Below are 23554 nucleotides of genomic sequence, written 5' to 3'. Positions count from 1 at the left end.
GACGTCTCCAGCAGAATCTGGCACACCTTCAACTACTGCTAGTGACGGGAGCACACGAGAAACCTCTCCTACAGAATCTGTCACACCGTCAACTCTTCTTAGTGAATCCACCAACTCTGTGACATCTCCTCCAGGAACAGGTACCTCTCCAAGTGTTGTTACTGACTTCTCCACACCTGTGACATCTTCTACAGAAACTGGCATTCTTTCATCTACTGCAAGGGATGCCATCACGACTTTTACATTTCCTACAGATACAGTCACACCTTCGACATCTGAGTATGACACTGTCGCACCTGCAACATCCCCTGTGGAAACAGACACCCTTTCAACTGCTGCTAATGTGACTGCCACCCCTGTGACAACTGCAACAGAACTAGGCACCCTGTCAAGTATTTCTAGTAACACAGTGTCCTCTGTGACATCTTCAACTGAGGCTGACACACCTTCAAGTACTGCTAGTGAGCACCCCACTCCTGTGATCTCTTCTACTGAAGCTGGTGCTAGTGACACTTCCACCCCCGTGACATCACCTACACCATCTGGCATGCTTTCAACATCTGCTAGTGATACGACCATCCCTGTGACAGCAACCACAGGTTCTGGCACACTTTCAACTACCGAGAGCGAGACTGCCATTCTTGTGACGTCTCCAGCAGAATCTGTCACACCATCAACTACTCTTGGTGAATCCACCAAATCTGTGACATCCCGTCCAGGAGCTGGTACCTCTCCAAGTGCTGTTACTGACTTCTCCACACCTGTAACATCTTCTACAGAAGCTGGCATTCTTTCATCTACTGCAAGGGATGCCACCATGACTTTTACATTTCCTACAGATACAGTCATACCTTCGACATCTGAGTATGACACTGTCACACCTGCAACATCCCCTGTGGAAACAGACACCCTTTCAACTGCTGCTAATGTGACTGCCACCCCTGTGACAACTGCAACAGAAGTAGGCGCCCTGTCAAGTATTTCTAGTAACACAGTGTCCTCTGTGACATCTTCAACTGACGCTGACACACCTTCAAGTACAGCTAGTGAGCTCCCCACTCCTGTGATGTCTTCTACTGAAGGTGGTGCTAGTGACACCTCCACTCCCGTGACATCACCTACACCATCTGGCATGCTTTCAACATCTGCTAGTGATATGACCATCCCTGTGACAGCAACCACAGGTTCTGCCACACTTTCAACTACCGAGAGCGAGACTGCCACTCTTGTGACATCTCCAGCAGAATCTGGCACACCTTCAACTACTGCTAGTAACCGGAGCACACGAGAAACCTCTCCTACAGAATCTGTCACACCATCAACTATTCTTACTGAATCCACCAACTCTGTGACATCTCGTCCAGGAGCAGGTACCTCTCCAAGTGTTGTTACTGACTTCTCCACACCTGTGACATCTTCTACAGAAACTGGCATTCTTTCATCTACTGCAAGGGATGTCACCATGACTTTTACATTTCCTATAGACACAGTCATACCTTTGACATCTGAGTATGACACTGTCACACCTGCAACATCTCCTACGGAAACAGACACCCTTTCAACTGCTGCTAGTGTGACTGCCACCCCTGTGACAACCCCAACAGAAGTAGGCGCCCTGTCAAGTATTTCTAGTAACACAGTGTCCTCTGTGACATCTTCAACTGAGGCTGACAAACCTTCAAGTACTGCTAGTGAGCCCCCCACTCCTGTGATGTCTTCTACAGAAGCTGGTGCTAGTGACACCTCCACCTCTGTGACATCACTTCCACCACCTGGCATGCTTTCAACGTCTGCTAGTGATATGACCATCCCTGTGACAGCAACCACAGGTTCTGGCACACTTTCAACTACCGAGAGCGAGACTTCCACTCTTGTGATGTCTCCAGCAGAATCTGGCACACCTTCAACTACTGCTAGTGACACCACCACACGAGAAACATCTACAGAATCTGGCACACCTTCAACAACTGCTAGTGACACCACCACACGAGAAACATCTACAGAATCTGTCACACCTTCAACTACTCTTGGTGAATCCACCAAATCTGTGACATCTCATCCAGGAACTGGTACCTCTCCAAGTGCTGTTACTGACTTCTCCACACCTGTGACATCTTCTACAGAAACTGGCATTCTTTCATCTACTGCAAGGGATGTCACCATGACTTTTACATTTCCTATACACACAGTCGTACCTTCGACATCTGAGTATGACACTGTCACACCTGCAACATCCCCTACGGAAACAGACACCCTTTCAACTGCTGCTAGTGTGACTGCCACCCCTGTGACAACTCCAACGGAAGTAGGCGCCCTGTCAAGTATTTCTAGTAACACAGTGTCCTCTGTGACATCTTCAACTGAGGCTGACACACCTTCAAGTACTGCTAGTGAGCCCCCCACTCCTGTGATGTCTTCTACAGAAGCTGGTGCTAGTGACACCTCCACCCCTGTGACATCACCTACACCATCTGGCATGCTTTCAACATCTGCTAGTGATATGACCATCCCTGTGACACCAACCATAGGTTCTGCCACACTTTCAAGTACCGAGAGCGAGACTTCCACTCTTGTGACATCTCCAGCAGAATCTGGCACACCTTCAACAACTGCTAGTGACCAGAGCACACGAGAAACCTCTCCTACAGAATCAGTCACACCATCAACTATTCTTAGTGAATCCACCAACTCTGTGACATCTCGTCCAGGAACAGGTACCTCTCCAAGTGTTGTTACTGACTTCTCCACACCTGTGACATCTTCTACAGAAACTGGCATTCTTTCATCTACTGCAAGGGATGCCACCATGACTTTTACATTTCCTACAGAAACAGTCATACCTTCGACATCTGAGTATGGCACTGTCACACCTGCAACATCCCCTGTGGAAACAGACACACTTTCAAGTGCTGCTAGTGTGACTGCCACCCCTGTGACAACTCCAACAGAAGTAGCCGCTCTGTCAAGTATTTCTAGTAACACAGTGTCCTCTGTGACATCTTCAACTGAGGCTGACACACCTTCAAGTACTGCTAGTGAGCACCCCACTCCTGTGATGTCTTCTACTGAAGCTGGTGCTAGTGACACTTCCACCCCCGTGACATCACCTACACCATCTGGCATGCTTTCAACATCTGCTAGTGATATGACCATCCCTGTGACAGTAACCCTAGGTTCTCCCACAGTTTCAACTACCGAGAGCAAGACTTCCACTCTTGTGACGTCTCCAGCAGAATCTGGCACACCTTCAACTACTGCTAGTGCCCAGAGCACACGAGAAACCTCTCCTACAGAATCTGTCACACCATCAACTATTCTTACTGAATCCACCAACTCTGTGACATCTCCTCCAGGAACTGGTACCTCTCCAAGTCCTGTTACTAACTTCTCCACACCTGTGACATCTTCTATAGAAACTGGCATTGTTTCATCTACTGCAAGGGATGTCACCATGACTTTTACATTTCCTATACACACAGTCGTACCTTCGACATCTGAGTATGACACTGTCACACCTGCAACATCCCCTACGGAAACAGACACCATTTCAACTGCTGCTAATGTGACTGCCACCCCTGTGACAACCCCAACAGAAGTAGGCGCCCTGTCAAGTATTTCTAGTAACACAGTGTCCTCTGTGACATCTTCAACTGAGGCTGACACACCTTCAAGTACTGCTAGTGAGCCCCCCACTCCTGTGATGTCTTCTACTGAAGGTGGTGCTAGTGACACCTCCACCTCTGTGACATCACCTACACCATCTAGCATGCTTTCAACATCTGCTAGTGATGTGACCATCCCTGTGACAGCAACCACAGGTTCTGCCACACTTTCAACTACCGAGAGCGAGACTGTCACTCTTGTGACGTCTCCAGCAGAATCTGGCACACCTTCAACTACTGCTAGTGACACCACCACACGAGAAACCTCTCCTACAGAATCTATCACACCATCAAGTATTCTTAGTGAATCCACCAACTCTGTGACATCTCCTCCAGGAACTGGTACCTCTCCAAGTGCTGTTACTGACTTCTCCACACCTGTGACATCTTCTACAGAAACTGGCATTCTTTCATCTACTGCAAGGGATGCCACCACGACTTTTACATTTCCTACAGATACAGTCGTACCTTCGACATCTGAGTATGACACTGTCACACCTGCAACATCCCCTGTGGAAACCGACACACTTTCAAGTGCTGCTAGTGTGACTGCCACCCCTGTGACAACTCCAATGGAAGTAGGCGCCCTGTCAAGTATTTCTAGTAACACAGTGTCCTCTGTGACATCTTCAACTGAGGCTGACACACCTTCAAGTACTGCTAGTGAGCCCCCCACTCCTGTGATGTCTTCTACTGAAGCTGGTGCTAGTGACACCTCCACCTCTGTGACATCACCTACACCATCTAGCATGCTTTCAACATCTGCTAGTGATATGACCATCCCTGTGACAGCAACCACAGGTTCTGGCACACTTTCAACTACCGAGAGCGAGACTGTCACTCTTGTGACATCTCCAGCAGAATCTAGCACACCTTCAACTACTGCTAGTGACACCACCACACGAGAAACATCTACAGAATCTGTCACACCATCAACTACTCTTGGTGAATCCACCAAATCTGTGACATCTCATCCAGGAACTGGTACCTCTCCAAGTGCTGTTACTAACTTCTCCACACCTGTGACATCTTCTACAGAAACTGGCATTCTTTCATCTACTGCAAGGGATGTCACCATGACTTTTACATTTCCTATAGACACAGTCGTACCTTCGACATCTGAGTATGACACTGTCACACCTGCAACATCCCCTACGGAAACAGGCACCCTTTCAACTGCTGCTAGTGTGACTGCCACCCCTGTGACAACCCCAACAGAAGTAGGCGCCCTGTCAAGTTTTTCTAGTAACACAGTGTCCTCTGTGACATCTTCAACTGACGTTGACACACCTTCAAGTACTGCTAGTGAGCCCCCCACTCCTGTGATGTCTTCTACTGAAGCTGGTGCTAGTGACACTTCCACCCCCGTGACATCACCTACACCATCTGGCATGCTTTCAACATCTGCTAGTGATATGACCATCCCTGTGACACCAACCATAGGTTCTGGCACACTTTCAAGTACCGAGAGCGAGACTTCCACTCTTGTGACGTCTCCAGCAGAATCTGGCACACCTTCAACTACTGCTAGTGACCGGAGTACACGAGAAACCTCTCCTACAGAATCTGTCACACCATCAACTATTCTTAGTGAATCCACCAAGTCTGTGACATCTCGTCCAGGAACAGGTACCTCTCCAAGTGTTGTTACTGACTTCTCCACACCTGTGACATCTTCTACAGAAACTGGCATTCTTTCATCTACTGCAAGGGATGCCACCATGACTTTTACATTTCCTACAGATACAGTCGTACCTTCGACATCTGAGTATGACACTGTCACACCTGCAACTTCCCCTATGGAAACAGTCACACTTTCAAGTGCTGCTAGTGTGACTGCCACCCCTGTGACAACTGCAACAGAAGTAGTAGCTGTGTCAAGTATTTCTAGTAACACAGTGTCCTCTGTGACATCTTCAACTGAGGCTGACACACCTTCAAGTACTGCTAGTGAGCCCCCCACTCCTGTGATGTCTTCTACTGAAGCTGGTGCTAGTGACACCTCCACCTCTGTGACATCACCTACACCATCTGGCATGCTTTCAACATCTGCTAGTGATACGACCATCCCTGTGACAGCAACCACAGGTTCTGGCACACTTTCAACTACCGAGAGCGAGACTGCCATTCTTGTGACGTCTCCAGCAGAATCTGGCACACCTTCAACTGCTGCTAGTGACACCACCACACGAGAAACATCTACAGAATCTGTCACACCATCAACTACTCTTGGTGAATCCACCAAATCTGTGACATCTCATCCAGGAACTGGTACCTCTCCAAGTGCTGTTACTGACTTCTCCACACCTGTGACATCTTCTACAGAAACTGGCATTCTTTCATCTACTGCAAGGGATGCCACCACAACTTTTACATTTCCTATAGATACAGTCGTTCCTTCGACATCTGAGTATGACATGGTCACACCTGCAACATCCCCTGTGGAAACAGACACCCTTTCAAATGCTGCTAGTGTGACTGCCACCCCTGTGACAACTCCAACAGAAGTAGGCGACCTGTCAAGTATTTCTAGTAACACAGTGTCCTCTGTGACATCATCAACTGAGGCTGACACACCTTCAAGTACAGCTAGTGAGCCCCCCACTCCTGTGATGTCTTCTGCTGAAGCTGGTGCTAGTGACACCTCCACCCCCGTGACTTCACCTACACCATCTGGCATGCTTTCAACATCTGCTAGTGATATGACCATCCCTGTGACAGCAACCACAGGTTCTGCCACACTTTCAACTACCGAGAGCGAGACTGCCACTCTTGTGACATCTCCAGCAGAATCTGGCACACCTTCAACTACTGCTAGTGACAGGAGCACACGAGAAACCTCTCCTACAGAATCTATCACACCATCAACTATTCTTAGTGAATCCACCAAATCTGTGACATCTCATCCAGGAACTGGTACCTCTCCAAGTGCTGTTACTGACTTCTCCACACCTGCGACATCTTCTACAGAAGCTGGCATTCTTTCATCTACTGCAAGGGATGCCACCACAACTTTTACATTTCCTACAGATAAAGTCGTACCTTCAACATCTGAGTATGACACGGTCACACCTCCAACATCCCCTACGGAAACAGACCCACTTTCACCTACTCGTAGTGACATCACCACACCTTTGACTTCTACAGCATCAGACACACGTTCCACTGCTCTTAGTGATATCAGCACTCCTGGGACTCCTTCAACAGGGTCTGGCACACTCTCAATGACTGCTACTGACACCCCTACCCCTGTGACATCCCCAGTAGAATCTGGCACTTCTTCCCCTACTGCTAATGTGTACAGCACCCCTGTCACATTTCCTATGTCCCCTGGCTCAACTACAACTACTGCTGGTGACACGAACACACGTCTGACGTCTCCTACAGAATCTAACACACCTTCAAGTACTGCTAGTGATACTACCACCTCTGTGACCCCTCCTTCTGGGTTTAGCACCTCTTCAGCTTCTCCCATTGGCTCTAACACTGTCATCTCTACTGAAAGCAGCTCTTTTCCTACAACTCTTGATTACACCACCATATCTATTTCAACTTCTGTGTGGAGTACGGCAAATGCAACTCCATCTGACACCTCCACATCTTTCACTATGACACCTGAACCCAGCACCTCTGTCAATTCTCCTTCTGCTCCCTCCCCTCTTGTATCTTCCCCTTCCACTGCTAACACACCTCCAACTTCTGTTTCTCACCCTACACCATCTGTGGGTGTACCCGATCACTCCAGCTCTCCTGCAACATCTGCCACATCTATTCCCCCTGAGTTTGTCACCTCCTCATCTCCAACCCCATCTCCAAGCACGAAGCAGTCCAGCACACCAGCTCCTACCTCCTCTGCAACTTCAACCGCACGTCCCATCATCACCTCCCCCACTGTTCGCACTACGAATCCTCCAACCACCAAAGGTAAGCTCTTCCTTGAATCTCCTTTGAACTTGTTCCCTTGTAATTTTGCCCTGACCTCTGCCACCTATCTTTGTGATTTTCTTGTTAAATTTTTACTCATCATAATCTCGCTTTATTTTTGCTTGTTTTTCCTTAAAATAATCTTCTTCAGCTTCTGTCACCCTGTGCCCTTCCTTCTCTGCCCCCTTCTTGATGGGCAAAGGCTGCGTGCTGTGCCTGCCCGGGGCATGGCACTGACTCCCCGAGTCTGGCCGAGGCGAGGTGGGTCTGCACGGGGCCTGCACACACTTTCTGTGCCTCCCTGGCAAAGCTCACCTTGCAGGCTGGTCTACATAGGCACCACCATTTTCCAGAAAAGCCAAAGAGAACAGAGCTTTTCTGTTCTCTCCAGATTCTCCGGGTTAACGTGCACATGCATCTAAGAGCAGCCTATAGCCACTCACTATCTATTTAAACTGAGACCTACACTCCTCCCTTGAGTTTCGAGAGTTTCGAGAGTTTCGAGATCAGCATCCCAGCATAAGAGAAAGGGATCACGAAGAGTCCTGAGGGTTAATCCTTTCCAGCCTGTGTTTTTCCCGATGCACGTGTTGGAAGCTCAGGTACAAGGCTCATGGTCAAGCTTGTTGGAACTGAGATTTATCCATCAGAATCTGCCCCCCTTTTCTCTTCCTTGGCCCTGACTGGGTCGTCCCCCACCTCTCTCAACAACAGGTTCCTCTTTCCTCACCAAAGAATGCAGAAAGAGGACACGCCAAGGCTAGGTCTCTCTGGCCCCCCGCATGACCTAAGTCTCATAGTCGCCTCCACCTCCACGGATGATGTTAACCTTCCTGCTTAGCCCAGGCTTGCTTGAGAATATCAAATTAGAGGGTGTTTATGAAAGCTCACTGCACACTGTAAAGTGCTGTGCAAACATGGGACTGAGCGGGGTCTTGTCCCTTCCAGTGACCTGCCTCAATGGAGGGGACTGGGATGGTCAGAAATGCAAATGCCCCACTAGCTACACTGGAGACCGGTGCCAGTACTTGGTTGACATGTGCCAGAATGGCGGCTTCTGGGATGGAATCAAGTGCCAGTGTGTCAGCATCTTCTACGGGCCGAGATGTGACCTGGTGTTGGATAACCTCGACATAGGTGAGCCGAGACCTTGGGGCCCCTCCACCCTCACCCCCATGCCCACCCAGGCCTGTCTCCTTGCCGGTCACTTATTTCTGCATGAATAGAAAGTGATGACATTAAAATCAAATGTTTAAAAGTAGATATATTTGGGAGCAAAATACAAATTTGGCACCAAGTTTTACAATAAATAAGTCTATTATGGGGCAGAATGCAAAATGTGCATGGGATTCTATAATAAAATATAAGATCCCGAAGCCATCAGGAGAGCGGCGTGCTCTTTTCTCCCTCTGGGGGCACTTTGGTGAGGAAGTTAGAAGCTCCGGGACAGAGGCACAGGGGTGGGCGGCTGCGGGTCACTCCCCCAGCCGGTGCAGATCGTTGGGCTCGGGGCTGTCCTCGGCTGGGAACATAGGGCAGACGTCACCCTCGGTAAGCAGTGTCCGTGTCCCACCCCACACAGAGTCACCGCCAGAGGTTGTCACAGCCCAGGTGGAATTGTCAGTGACAGTGACCAACCATGAGTTCTCCAAAGAACTAGAAAACAGGTCTTCTCCAGTATTCCAGGAGTTCAATGCGACATTCACCAAACAGGTCTGCCTGGGAGGGCAAGTGCCCACAAGCTACTCCTTGCTGCCAGGGAGGGGTCTCTAAGGGGTGAGAAAGCAGTGAGGGCCGTTCTCTTATTGTTGGACATGCGGGTTTCTCAGCTCACCCCTGCCCTCAGGACCTGCCAAGCAAGGTTCCACTGTGGGCAGCAGGGGGCCCCCAGGAGTGGGGCTGGTCTTGGGCAGGGGCCACTTGACCTCGACAGGGTGCCAGTGCAGCTGCAGGGGGGGTGGTCTGTCCCCCGCCCCTCCTCCCCTGGGGCTCTACAGAAGGCCGAGCAGGAGCTCTGGGATGACACGGTGGCCCCCTTTGCTTTTCAGATGAATCAAGTTTATAGTGGAATCCCTGAGTACGAAGGTGTCAACATCACAAGGCTGTCGTGAGTATACGGGGCTCCTGGGACGAGGGGCTTTGGAGTGGAAGCAATAGTCATCATCATTATAAAGATAATTGTAACTGTGCCCCCAACCATTATAGTTTCCCATCCGTTTTCCCGTGGAGATCTCCTAACACCCCATGAGTGAGGCCTGCAGGGTTGTGTTTTAGAATTTACTCTCCCTTTCTCTCCTCCTGGCCCCCAGGAGCTTGCTCCAAGGCCAGACTTCTCTGTAGGTGAGGCCAGATTCCTTCCTGCGCTCTGTGTCTCTCAGGGGAGAGGGTGAGGGAGGGGGTCTTTGGAGCACAGGTGCTGAGCACATTGCTGGACACAGCTTTTGAGGTCATTCTCCCTCGGACCACCCTCTTGCCAGCCACGGCCCTGCACTGGCTCCCTCCCTGATCACCTGCTCGCATCAACTACTCTGAAGAGATGCAAGGAAGAGAGCTGGGAGCCATCTGTCTAGTCCCTCGTTTGACAGGCGAGGAAATTGCAGCCCAGTGAGGTTAATTGACTGGCCCAAGGTCACACTGCTATTTAAGAGCAGTGCCGGGATTTCATCCCTGTTCTCCTAACTCCCACAATCCCGACCTCAATGAAGCTCTCAAAATAGGAGACAAGGACAGCAGTGGAGCCTGTGCAGTGCATGAGACCCTCCATCAAGGTCACCTCTCGGGGTCTCCACTTCCTTATTGGCCTTGAACCAGAAGATTGCTGGTCCCTTCTAACCCCAACGAGTATCCCCCTAAATCTGCAAATTTCTATTTCAGCCTCTGGGTATAGTGTTAAGGGGAGAGGGTTTTTTTAATTCCAGTATATGGGACTCTTGGACTGTGAGCCCAAGAAGACTGAACTTATAACTGTATTTTCAAATCCAGAAAACACTTGTTACTGGGGTGCAAATAATACCTCCACTCCGGAGAAAGAAGTCACTTGCATTCTGGAATATGAGCTTCTTAACTCAAAGGCATTTCCAGTGCCTTTTTGGAAACACAGCAGATCAATTACTCTAACTGGAGATTTGGAGTCAGGGAGGAGGAAAGTCAGGAAGGAGGCAAGGAGATGTGAAAATGTCTGTGACCATGCTCTCTTGATGGTATTGCCCCTGGCTTCTCCTGAGTCGAAAGCAGAGAATTTTAGAGTTGGGAGAGAACTTTGACCAGAATTTTAATCTTATGGGGATCAGAGGCAAAAATGCATGTGTTTAGAAAAATACATTATGCACCTTCAAATTCTGCATACAGTTTTAGAGGTTCACAGGTCTCCTGCAGCTCACCACCATTCCCCAGGGATTCGTGAACCCCACTAAAAGTACTTGGTGCAATCTCTTTTCCTGTGGCCAAAGGCCCCTTAAGGATGCCTTGCCAGGGGCTGCCCAGTTTTCTTGCTTGGGTATGTCCAGTGACACCTTGAGATCTCGAGCCTCAGACTCCACCACTCTCTCGAGACATTGTCATTCCTGAGACTCCACCCAGGCCTTCCCCGAACCTTAGGCTGATGTGAGGTTCCACATGGGAGATACCCAGCATGGTGCCTGGAACAGCAGGTCCATTCAATAAATACTGGAGTCATCATTTCCAGTTCTCCCCAGCTCTGTCTTCCCCTGGGGCAAAGAGGGCAAAGCCTGCCTGGGGAAGAGGTCGGGGAGGTGAGTGCCGGTTCTGATCGTGGGAGGGCATCTTCTCCTCTCGCCTCAGGAGTGGCAGTGTGGTGGTGGAGCATGAAGTCCTTCTGAAGACCAAGTTCATCCCAGAATACAAGGAAGTTTTCAAGAATCTCACCCAGAAGGTGGAGGAAAAAATCATGAAAGTAACCAGTGAGCAAATAAGCAACAACAGTCAGTGCTCAGGTAAACCCCAAGACTTCCAGGAAGAGGGAGATGGGGGGTAGTCTTCAAAGAGCCTTTAACCTTTGTCATCCTCTGACCCACTTCATCCCCGGGAAGGCAGGAGACTGAGAGTTCTGGGCTCAGTGTGTCCCAAGGTTTGTTGCTCAGACTGGCAGCTCCAGAGAATTTGAAGGAAGATGCAAAGCCAGGTACCCATGTGTATTCAATCCCGTGGTCTCTTCAAGGTTAAAGGCTTAGTACAGGCCAGTAGCATCTGCAAGAAAATCGGAGCTAGCATGATTTATTAAGCAAAGCGTGGGGACCTTGGTAGAAGTGGGTAGGGAAGAAGAGAGACCCAGGGGAATGGACAGGACACTGTGTGGGTCACCTCTCTGGAGAGCTGGATCTGAGGCTGGTGCTTCCCTCCTGCAGGGACCGTTTTCCTACCTCCCCCATCACAGCCCCACTCCCCTCTCTCACTTACACACGCCTCTGTCCACTGAGGATGCTAAACAAGCCGGTTAAAAGGGGCTTTATGTGTCTCCTTCACAGCTTTACTGTGTTTCAACAACACTGCCACCAAGGTGCAAAACATTACAGTCACTCAGTACAACCCTGAAGGTATGTGACCTGGGGTGTGGGTTTTGGGGAGCCCGGGATGAGCAGGGAAGCACTTCCAGTCTCTTGACCTTGGCTGTTCCTCCATGTTCCATCAGAGGAGTGCAAGAAGGCAGCCGGGGAAAACTATGCCAAGTACTTCTCAATAGAGTACAAGGATCAGAAGCCAAACTGCATCAACCCCTGCACACCCGGCTTCAATTCCTCCATGGACTGCAACTTTGGGACGTGCAAGCTAAAGCTCAGTGGCCCTCAGTGCTAGTGAGTACCCCTCCCCCCACCCCCACCCACCCCCACCCACCAGCTGCTCCCCTTCTCCCTTCTTCTCTTGGACCCCACTTCTCAAGACCGGGTCCTGACCTCTCTCCAAAGCACCCAGCCACAAAGGAATTGGGGGGACAAATGCATGGCCAGAGCCCCAGGGCCAGGATGAGAACAGGCTGTGGGCAGCTCAGTAGCTGCCCTCCCAGATGTCCTCTTTGTGCTGAGCAAGGCTGGGGACTGTGACAAGGCACTGAGAAGGCAGAAGGGAGGCCCCTGCTTTAGGAAGCTCCCAGGCACACAGGGCGGACAGGCCCTTGCTTCCTCTGCTGGTGAAATGGGGAAATAATGTCACACACCTATCTGGGGAGGGTGCAAAGCCATAATCACCCAGTTGCAGGAGTATGAAAGCAAAGAAAGGCATGGCCAATGGAAACTGAAGCAAAGGAAGGGAGACTGGCTAGAGCACCAGGTGTGGGGATTGGAGTCACACATTATGCAAAAGCCTGAGTATTCTGGGAAGGCTTCCTGGAAGAGGGATTCACTAGCTAGCATGGGGAGTAAAGGACCAAGGCTTAGAAAGGGGATCCCCAGGGGCAAGGAGCTCCAGAAGTGGAATACGTACTCTGGATCAGGGATGGGGATTGTTTTTCTTGACTAAGAGGTAAGCTGAACATGAGGATGGTGACTGGGTTGTTGGACAGGCTGTTATTGGGTCCTCAAGTCCCTGGGGTGCAGCCCAAGGGAGTCCCAGAATTGGGCCAACTGTTCTCAGTCCTGGGTTACTTCTGGAAGCAAAACCTAAAGGCCCAGTGCTGGAGGTTGGGTCTATTTAAAGACCATGACCATGGAAGCTGGACATAGTCTTCGGGAAGCCTTGCTCTATATCCTAGCAACCTCTTCTTCACCCTTTCTTCCCTAAATACCCACTGGGTCAGAGCCCACTTCTGAGGCTGGGAGGCTGGGGGCACCAGCTGACTCTGGATTACTCTCTCTCCACCTGCCTCTTCTTCCCATTCTCAGCTGCCTGACCACAGAAACTCACTGGTATAGCGGAGAAACCTGTGAATGGGGCACCCAGAAGAGTCTGGTTTATGGGATCCTGGGGGCAGTGGGAGCAGTGATCCTGGTTGTCATTGTCATCCTCCTGGTGTTCATGTTCCACTCCAAGAGAGAGGTGCAAAGGTGAGCCACTGCTGCCTCCTCCTATCCTCCACCTTTTCTGCTTCCAGTCATTCCATCCTTGGGGTAGACTGTGGGGGAAAATGAAAGCAGGGCCATAGCTAGTCTCCAGGCCCTGTCCCTGTTCCCTGCTCATAACAGGGTCTCTCTGGTGTTTCTATCAATAGGCAAAAGTCTAAAGTGTCTCAGCTGTACAAGTGGCATGAAGAAGATGGTGGACCAGCCCCTGGGACCTTCCATAACATTGGCTTTGACATCTGCGAAGGTATTGGCAATCCTTGTCAGATTCACAATGGCTCAAAGTGTAGAAATACATATAGGAGGCATTGGGGAAGGCTCTGGGGCTTGAAGGAGTGAAGGGGAAAGGCATTGCCCATCTCCAAAACTTTTCGTTCTGCATTTGAAACCCTATTTCCACCCCTGGTTTCTGCAAAGTCCTGCATGGAGGATAAGTGTGGGTACAGCATAAATAAATTATTGGGAAGGCATAGATTATTTGATGGTGGTAGATTTCTCCAGAACACAGATTTCTCCAGAACACAGAACTGTGCATATGTAGGCCTAAGACTGATGAGTTCATTAATAGGTGAGTTATATCTCAATAAGGATATTAACTTTAGATTTTGTTAGGTTAGATGTCCATGTTAGAATTCCTAGAAATAATATTTGAATTCTAAAGAAGGGGAAATTTTGAATGGGGAAAAAATTCAGTCACTGAACAAAAAAGGCAACAAAAGGAAAAAGGAAAAAAAAAAAGGCAGCACAAATAGAAGGCACAAAACAGATGGTAGAAGGTAACCCGAATGTATGAATAATCACAATAAATGTAAGTGGACTAAACATACAAGCAAAAAGGATGGATTCAAAGATCTAGCTATTCACCATGAATGAGAGGCACATGCAAAACAGAAAATGTGAAAGCAAATGTATAGGAAAAGATAAACAAACTAAAATATCTATTATAGCTAAATTCATAGCAATTAAATAGACTTTAAAGCAAAATGAATTATTAGAGAAAAAATTATCCCTATTGACAAATTGCTTACTCTATTAGGAAGATAAATTTATCTTGCATGCGTTAGTAAAATAGCTTCAAAATATATAAGGCAAAAATTGACAAAGCTACAAGAAGAATTGACAAATACACCAATATGGTGGGAGAATTTAAAAACACTTCTCTTGTATTGATTGAACAAGCAGACAAAAAGTCATCAAGGCATGGGGAACTTCCGGGGAAGATGGCAGAATAGGGAACTCTGGGATTCACACCTCCTCCAAAAGCAGCTAGTGGACAGACAGGAACTGTCTGAAATAACTGTTCTGGGGCTCTGGAAGCCAGGGCAGCACTTTACAGCATCCAGGGAAAAACAGGAGGAAGCGGCTGAGAAATTGCAGTAAGAACTGTCACTCGCTCTGGGGCAGCTGCCACTCCCCATCCCCCACTCTTGAGGCAAGCTGCCTGGGGGTCCAGTCCCTGGCTGGCTGCTGTGGATGGAGAGGGATGTGGAAGTCCTCTTACCCAAGAACAGGGGTGGGGGCATGGCTGAGCACTGGTCATGGCTTTTGATTGGCAAATTCAGATCACTGGGTCCCGGCTCCGAGCTGCTGTTTCAGCCCATCCTAGACAGGGACTGGAAGCTACCATTGTTTCAAGCCCACCTCCAACAGGGGCAGAGGCAGTGGAGGTTTAAAGACACAGTAACTCCTTAGGGCTGCAGTTTGCTGTAGAGCCATCTGCTAAACAGGCCAGGAAAGCACAGCTTTGGGGAGTCACCAAAAAGACTTCCAGAATCTTTCCTGACCCTCTCCCCAAGGCTCTTTGGAGTTGATCTGTGTCTCCTTCATGGGCCTCTGGCCCTGTTTGGCTGGGAAATACAGACTTGGGAAAGTCCTCTCCAGAGTGACCCTCTTCCTAGAATTTGCCTTCCAGGCAAAAACAACTAGAGACAATTAAAGGAGTATTAAAAAACTATAGAGGCAAAACAACAAGAACAGATCAAGATTCTAAGAAGGAACAGAGGAAAGGAAGCTTTCTCCTGGGGGTGAAATAATTGCAAAAATAGTGCAATCTTAAAAATTGTACTGCATATCCAGGGCAAGAATCAGATGAGGAAGAGCAGAAAAAATCTGATTAAACACGGGCCATTCTAATGTTCTAGGATAAGTTGAACCAAGTGTCAAAGAAGAGACTGAACACAAAGCCAATCAACAAGAAAACCCTAGGAAAGAGAGAAACTGACCTTCAGAGTAAACACATCAAGATAATCAGGTGCCTAGAAATCAGCAAAAAATTGCAAGCCATACAAAGAAACAGGAAGATACGGCCCAAAGGAACAAATTAAAACTTCAGAGGAGACACCGAATTTGAAATAATCAATGATGTTTAAACAAATCTCCTAAATCAATTCAATGACCACATTCAAGGCCATAAAAAATTTCCAACACACTTCAAGGTACTTATTTAAATCAGACTATATTATCTGATCACAATGCAAGTAAGATAGAAATCAATAACATAAATATTTCTGAAAAACAACAGAAATTCCATGTCTTTGGAATTTTTTTTTGTTTATAAGTAACTCATGGACCAAATAAGAAATCATAATGGAAGTTAGAACATACTTGGATCTGAATTGCAATACTTCCTATCAAAAATTGTGGGATACAGCTAAAGCTGTACTTAGAAGAAATTTTATGGCCTTAAAATGCTCATATCTGGGATAAAGAGAAAGACTGGAAATTATTGAGCTATTTTTTTCAACTTAAGTTAGAAGAACAACAAAATAAATCCAAAGAAAATAGATGAAAAGAAATAAAGATAAGAAAAGAATCAATAAAACAGAACTACAATAGAAATAATCAATAAACCAAAGTCAGTTATTTGAAAAAATTAATAAAATTGAATAACTTCTGCTGAAGACTGATGAATAGAAAAGCACAAAGGCACAAATACTCAATATCAGAAATGAATAAAGTAAAATGATATAAGAGAATAGTATGAACCAATAAATTCATAAACTTAGGTAAAATTCTGAAAACCAGAATAGTCCACAAACTGTTTTTAAAAAGTGAATCAGGCCCACAAGTTTTTACAAGTACGTTCTATTAACTATTCAAGGAACAGAAATTTACAATCTTATACAAACTCATTCAGAGAATGGAAAAAGAGGGAATTCTCTCCCACTCATTTTATGTACCTACTGGAAAACCTGATAGCAAAACCAGACAAGTACAGTGCAAAAACGCATAGTTAAAAACCAAACTCCTTTGTGAACAAGGAGCCTAAACAAAAAAGTAGCATACCAAGCCTAGCAAGCATAAAAAAATAATCAGGGAGTTTACTCCAGAAAGCAGGGCTAGTTCAAGCTTAGAAAATCTATTCATAATTTTACCACAATTAACAGAAGAAAGAAAAATACCTCCATAGATGCAAAAGAAAATATTTAATATAGTCAACATCCATGCATCATAGAAAAAAATCAATAAATTAGGAATAGAAGAGAATTTTTATTTCCTGGTAAAGGTTGCCACACAAACACAAAAATCATTCTTGATAGTAAAACACAAAAAGTCACTCCATTTAACCTAGGGTTGGCAAACTTGTTCAATGAAGAGCCAGACAACATATTTTTGGCTCTGTGGACTCTCTGTTCTCTATCAGAACCACTCAACTGTGTTGATGCAGCGCAGAAGCAGCCATAGACAATACGGGCATCAATGAGCATGGCTGTGCTTCAATAAAACTTTATTTATGGGCACTGAAATTTTTATTTCATATAATTTTCATGTATCACAAAAAATTATTCTTCGCTGGCCATAGTGTGCCAAGTTGCATTAAAACAGGAGCAAGTCAAGGAATACCCTTTATCGCTAATGCTATTAATCATTGTCCTGGGTATCATAGACAGTATGATAAAACAAGAACAAGAAATAAAGGGTTCAAAGATTGGAAAGAAAAAAATAAATATCTCATTATTTGCTGATGATATGGTTGTCTTACATAGAAAATTCCAAAGAATGTTAAATCAGTTCTTACATTGTCAATTGTATTTCTGTGCACCAGCAACAAAGAAAAAAATTAATTTAAAAAATACTTTTTATAGAGCAACAAATGAGTAACGTACCTAGGAATATACCTAACAGAAGATGTGCAAGACTTTTCTGTAGACAGTTATAAAACTTAATTTTAAAACATTGAAGAAACTCCACATGAAAGAAAAGTCATACATTCATGAATTGGAATATTCGATATCATAAAGTTGTCAAAGGGCCCCCTCAATCCAGTGCAATTCCAGGCCAAATCTCAATGGGTGTCTCGGAACTTGAGAAGCTGCTTGCAAAGCGTGTGTGATTTTTCTTTGTTCATATACGCTCCATTGAGTTTTTAAACGTGATTTTTCATATCACCACAGAATCGATTAAACCATTTTCTGAGGTCAGGTGACTTCGGCACTCTTCCATGTTTAAAACAATTTTCAGATTCCTGGGAAGTGGGGATGCATACCCCCATCGTCCTCCAAGGGGTGGGATTGTCGTCTTAACCATGGCTTTTGTGGGACTTTCTCCTCCTCTAGAACAAGATGATTCGATCAACATGGACTCCATCTACAGCAACTTCACACCTTCCCTGAGCCACATAGACCCTGAAACAAAGGTAAGTAAGACCTGGGTGAGATGGTTGCTTCCCCCACCCTGAGACCCCACCTTCCCTTCTAGCATGATGGGACCTTCAGGAAAGCAAATCCATCTTTTTGGTTTGTTAGTCCAGGTGATCGTCCCAGCCCTATGCTGCCAAGAAATGGGCATAACTCTGGGTGGCAAAAGGTGGAGGAGAAGAAAAGCTAAGTGGCAGGGTGTATCTCCCTCCACTAGACCCCTGAGGATTTACGCTCAGAGGTTTCCTTCTCCACTTTAAGTATTTCCTTGATGGTCAATTTATTTATTTATGTTAATTTTCAAAGACACATGAAAGTTAAAATAACAGCACAGTAAACACCTATATACCTTTATCTAGGTCAACAATATTTAACATGTTGCCATATTTGCATTACATATATACTTTATATGTATATGTGTGTGTGTGCATGTGTGTATATATATATATATATACACACACACACAATTTTTGCTGAGCCATTTGGAAGTCAGTTGCAAACATTAAGACACTTGGACTCTAAACCCTTCAGCACACATTTCCAAATATCATTTATCATACCCAAAGAATTTATAATAATTCCACAATATCACCCAAAATTCAGTTTTCCCAATTAACTCAAAGACACTTCTATTGCTATTTTTCAGACAAGAATACAACAAATTTCACTCACTGAATTTTGTTATGTCTCTTCAGTGTTATAATCTAGAACAAGCTCCTACCTTTTAAAAATATATTGATTTTTTTAAGAGTCCAGGCTGTTTGTCTTGAGGAATGTCAAGACACATTCCAGATTTGTCTGATTATTTTCTCATGGAGTTGTTTGACTTGTCCCGCAATCCTGTGAATTGCCTATAAACTGGCAGTAAGGTCTAGAGTCTTGATTAGATTCAGCTTAAACATTTTTGTCAAGAATATGTCATAGATAATACTATTGCAGCACATCAAGAGGTACATAATGTCAGGTGTCCCATTATTATGGGGGCTAATTCATCACTTGGGTAAGAGATGGGCAACTCCTTGATTACCACTTTATTATTATTTCAACTGGATGGATATTTGAGGGCAGAAGAAATATCAAATGTGATTGGCTTCAGGACCTAGACCCCCTAGAAAGAGTCTTGGGAGAAAGATGAAATCCCAGCCCAGATACCTGGAAACCTGCTTGACTGGGAGGGGAAGATACAGTTGGTTATGCTAGAAACCAGGTAATAGGACAAGTTTTAAGCCAAGCACATCCCCAGTCCCAAATTTCTCACACTTCCAAATCTCAGGCTCCCTTAGGTCCACCCCTCACTGGTTCTCTCTTTCCAGATCCAAATCCAGAGGCCACAGGTGATGATGACATCGATTTGAAACAAAGGGAGTTTTGCATGGACATGTGGAGTGTGGGAGTGAGGAGACCCAGGTCCCGTAAGCTTGGAGGAACAGGAACGTGTTGAGATACCACACCTGTGCTTACCAAGAAGAAGTGGAGGGAGATCCCAGTGCTGGGAAATGCTCACATAGAAACCCCATGGACGCTACACTGGGGTTGTCACGCCTTCATACGAGGCCCGTCAGCTCATCTGGGAAGCTCTTCCACTGCCTGTTTAGTTTCAGCACCAAGGACAGCGCCCCCAAGACGCCCTTGGTCGTGCTTCCTTAAACACTGGACTGAAATTTAGACTTTAGAAAATGCTCTCTGAAGAATATTTGCACTCCATATTCATTTAAAAACACCTGTGAGGTATTTTTATATGAATTTATCTTTGGATACATAGGATTTTGGATATTTAAAAAGGTCTTATCTTTACCTATTATTTCTGATTTTTTTTTAAAATTAGTCGTAGATATTTGGATAATTAAAAACAACAAAATCTATTTCATTAAAATTTTCATGGTCTCTGGACCTTTCTCCAATCACCACCCTCTATAAGCTCCTGATTCTCAGCTGCCAGGCTCTTTCTCCTCCTCTCCTCCAGAATGTTGGGTCTGATGAGTTTTGGACTCAAGATAACAAGACGGAAATCTACAGCTAGAAAGAATACTGCACCTCATCTTCACCAGCCTGGCTTGCTGGCAGCAGAGGATGCCACAAGCCAGGACCCAAACACGCTCGCATGATGCAGGACCCTCTTCTTACAGGGAGAGAACCTGCTTCAATTTCTCCATCTGGAAATGGGCTCATGTTTCTTTCCATGCATCTAAAGGGATGGAGTCTAGGGTTCCATTTCCAACTTGTCATAAATGTGGATGAAATTGGGAAAATCCTCTGACCCCCTGGACTCAGACTTGTCTTCTGCAAATAAGGACTATATATTTCCTAAATTGCCCTCATTGCCGTTCTTTTCAAGATTGTAAAGTCGCTTTATTGTGATTCCAGCCACGCAGCTCAGGATTCAGTTTGTTCTAGAAGGTCTCTCCCACAGGCCACCCCACTTAAACCATAACCTAAAAAAGAGTCTGGACTCTGCTGCCTCCTCGTGGACACTTAAGACATCTGCAGTCTTTAGCCTCCACTTGATTCATTCCTGTATTTGCCAGCAAAATCCTGAGGTCCTAAAACTGGGCTGAATCAAGATGTCTTCACTTCTAGACCTGCCTCCTTTCCAGAAGATTAAGTCCTGGGCACCAGTGGCCATGGGCAGGGACATTTAAAAGGGCTGCAGACCTCACGCTCAGTCTGGAATAGCATTAACCATTTCAGCACTGATTGCTTCTCACATCTGCTCCAAGGAGAGACAGGAAAGAGTGGCTAAAAACAATGGATTCCCAGGCCCAACTCTAAACAAGCCATTTACTAGCTGGATGAGCTTGGGAAAATAACATCTCTCTGAACTTCGGTTCCTTCATCTGCAAAAAACCGAGTGACCCCTTGCCACATGCCAAGCAGTGTTTTAAGAATTGCGTATTTTCACTCCTTTATTCCTCACAATCCTATGAAGTTTCCAGACAAGGGAACTGAGGCACAGACATCCAGTAACTTGCCCGAAACCCTGCGGCCAGTGGTGTGGAGCTGGGATTACATGTCAGGGATTCTGGCCGTCAAACCAGTGTTCTTGGACATCCCAAGAATGTGGGGTGGCTCTTGGGATTAGCTCAATTTGTATATATATTATATATTAATTATGTATATTAAATATATATTAAATATATATATATATATAAAGTGCTCAGAACAATGCCTGGCACAGAGAACATTCTCAAAAAACAAAACAAAACATTAGCTATTGTTACATCACTGTCCTCCCTCACAATTCCCTCTCCAGCAACCCATTTCTCTTAGGTCTCTTCTCACTTCTGCAACCTTTGAAGAGTGATGGGTTGGATTGGGGGCAAAAATGGAAGGAAGACCCTGCCACTTTGCAGAAACAGGGAAATGCAAATGTACAGGGTTCTTTTGGTTGGCTTAGATACACCAAGGCACAGAGAGGAGAGTCTGGTGGGGACTTAAAGGCAAAGAGAAATTTGGGGACCACCCCTTCAGGATCACCTCTAACCACCAGTGTCATCCCTTCCAGTCACACGGTTCCACGTGCCACTCTATCCCCGTCAGTGCTGCTCCAGCCCAGACCCCACGGGCCTGTACACCACATCCCCTGACCCAGCCCATTGCATTTGTGTCTCGTGGCTGCTCTCCTGTGGCCTGTCCTCCAGCCAATCGCTCCTTCTTCCTACCACAGCCACGGTCTCCGTCCCAATTATGCAGTTTCCCTGCCCAAAGAAACGCCGCTGCCCCCACCTTCTTAGTTAAGCAAAATCCGTACTCCTCGACATGATTTTCAAGGTCACTGGGATCTGGATCTGCTTCCCCCCTCCTCCCCAGAAGCTCTATGTCACCCTATCTCCCAGCCTCCTCCCCACGGCAGCTTCTTCTGTCTGCAATGCCCTTCCCATGTCTTCCTCTCTAACACCCTATCCCTCCTGCAACTCCAATTCCACCTCTACCAGGAAACCTTCCCTGATCCAACCCTTCATAATTAATCCCTCTCATCTACGTCTTCATATCACTGCTATGGAATAACACTGTTATGTGTACGTCTCTCATCACACTCATACTCTCCCATACATATCTGTCCTTTTTCCTGCTCGAGGGTGAGGATGGGGCTCTGTTCCCCTCTGTACCCCACAAAGCCTAACACGGTGTCTTGTGCATAGAAAACACTATCAATGCTCATTAAATTGAATCAAACCAAGACTCATCTCCACCAGGTTCTTAGAAGCGTCTGTCCCATCTGTCTCGTCCTTCCCTGGCCTCCTTTGGGGTTTGTGTCAATGTGACATAATCAAATTCTTACTTGTTCTCTAATTACTTCATACAGGCTGGTCTCCAAGCCCCTGGAAAGCACCAGGCTCTGTGCCACAGAATCTTACTCAGGTCATGGAAACCGTGGGCTCTCCGTGCAACCCTGGTTTTCTCTTTTCCTCTTAACCTCTCTATTTCTGGAAGAGGTGGACACAGGGGAGTGGTTAGCAGAGCTCATTTCACCCTCCCAGGGGACTATGGGATAGGGAATAACCAGCAGTGTGACCTTTCTTCTCCTTCTGGGGTCCTTCCAGGTCACTCTCAGTGACTCAGAGACCCTGGGGATAGGGTGAGTATGAAACAAGGCTGGAAGTTCCAGAACCATCTCATGGCAATAAACTAAGACAAATGCCACTGGTCCACCCTTAAGATATGGACCGATGAGGAAGCTCATTTTCCAAATCATATCCTATAACTCAGTTCTCTTGCAGGCCGATTGCAATATAGTCTTGGATAGCAGTAAATGCTTGGTTGGCTTTACAACCCCAGAGCTTTTACTGGGCCTGGAGAGCTGTAAGCATCGCATTTTGCTGCTGAGGGTGATGTGGCTCTGTAGAGGGCATTTCCATTACACCCCCAAGTCAAACAGGCCTGATTCAGCTGCAGGGCTAGAGCAGGGCGGACTTGTCCTTGTGGTGGGGGGCGTTGGCGGCTTCCTAGGCCAGGCTGCCTGACGAGGAGGCATGGCTCCCAGGGGAGCCAGGCAGCTGAGGAAATTTACTGTGTGTTGCAGCCAGGGAGAGGGCAATTGAACCTGGGTGATTATCAGCCTGATTAGCTTAGGCCTCCTGGAGAGGGCCAAGGGCGGGGAGGGAGGGTGGGGGGGGCAGGGCAGCCAGCATCGAGGTGGAGGCCCTGGAGCTGGGGTTTCCTAAGGTCAAGAGCAGCTGGGGCCCAGGGAAATGTAGGGAGTGGCAAACCCCAAAGCAAGCAAGTCTAACGCTGGGTCCTGGGATTGAGGGACATCAAGAGCAGCTAATGCTGCCAGAATGCAAAACACCAGAAATGGATCGGCTTTTATAAAGGGGGTATA

The 23554-nt window shown here is 46.7% G+C and overlaps 1 protein-coding gene across 1 annotated transcript in view; it reads left to right on the top strand.

Moving 5' to 3' along the window:
* The window catches only part of MUC17 (mucin 17, cell surface associated), a 38113-nt gene extending 18524 nt beyond the window's left edge, over positions 1-19589 (top strand). The window contains exons 4-16 of the mRNA XM_037813745.1: positions 4362-4550; positions 7445-7586; positions 7789-7847; positions 8535-8723; positions 9169-9299; positions 9635-9693; positions 11388-11539; positions 12071-12139; positions 12235-12397; positions 13421-13582; positions 13747-13844; positions 18154-18233; positions 19548-19589. Of these exons, the coding sequence (XP_037669673.1) occupies positions 4362-4550; positions 7445-7586; positions 7789-7847; positions 8535-8723; positions 9169-9299; positions 9635-9693; positions 11388-11539; positions 12071-12139; positions 12235-12397; positions 13421-13582; positions 13747-13844; positions 18154-18233; positions 19548-19589 (1535 nt within the window). The remainder of the gene's footprint in view (positions 1-4361; positions 4551-7444; positions 7587-7788; positions 7848-8534; positions 8724-9168; positions 9300-9634; positions 9694-11387; positions 11540-12070; positions 12140-12234; positions 12398-13420; positions 13583-13746; positions 13845-18153; positions 18234-19547) is intronic.
* The last annotated feature ends 3965 nt before the right edge of the window (positions 19590-23554 follow it).

The sequence above is a fragment of the Choloepus didactylus genome, chromosome 21 (genome assembly GCF_015220235.1).
Source record: "Choloepus didactylus isolate mChoDid1 chromosome 21, mChoDid1.pri, whole genome shotgun sequence".
In the NCBI taxonomy this organism is placed as follows: domain Eukaryota; kingdom Metazoa; phylum Chordata; class Mammalia; order Pilosa; family Megalonychidae; genus Choloepus; species Choloepus didactylus.
Note: the sequence above shows the minus strand (reverse complement) of the source record. Positions and strands in the feature narration are given on the sequence as shown.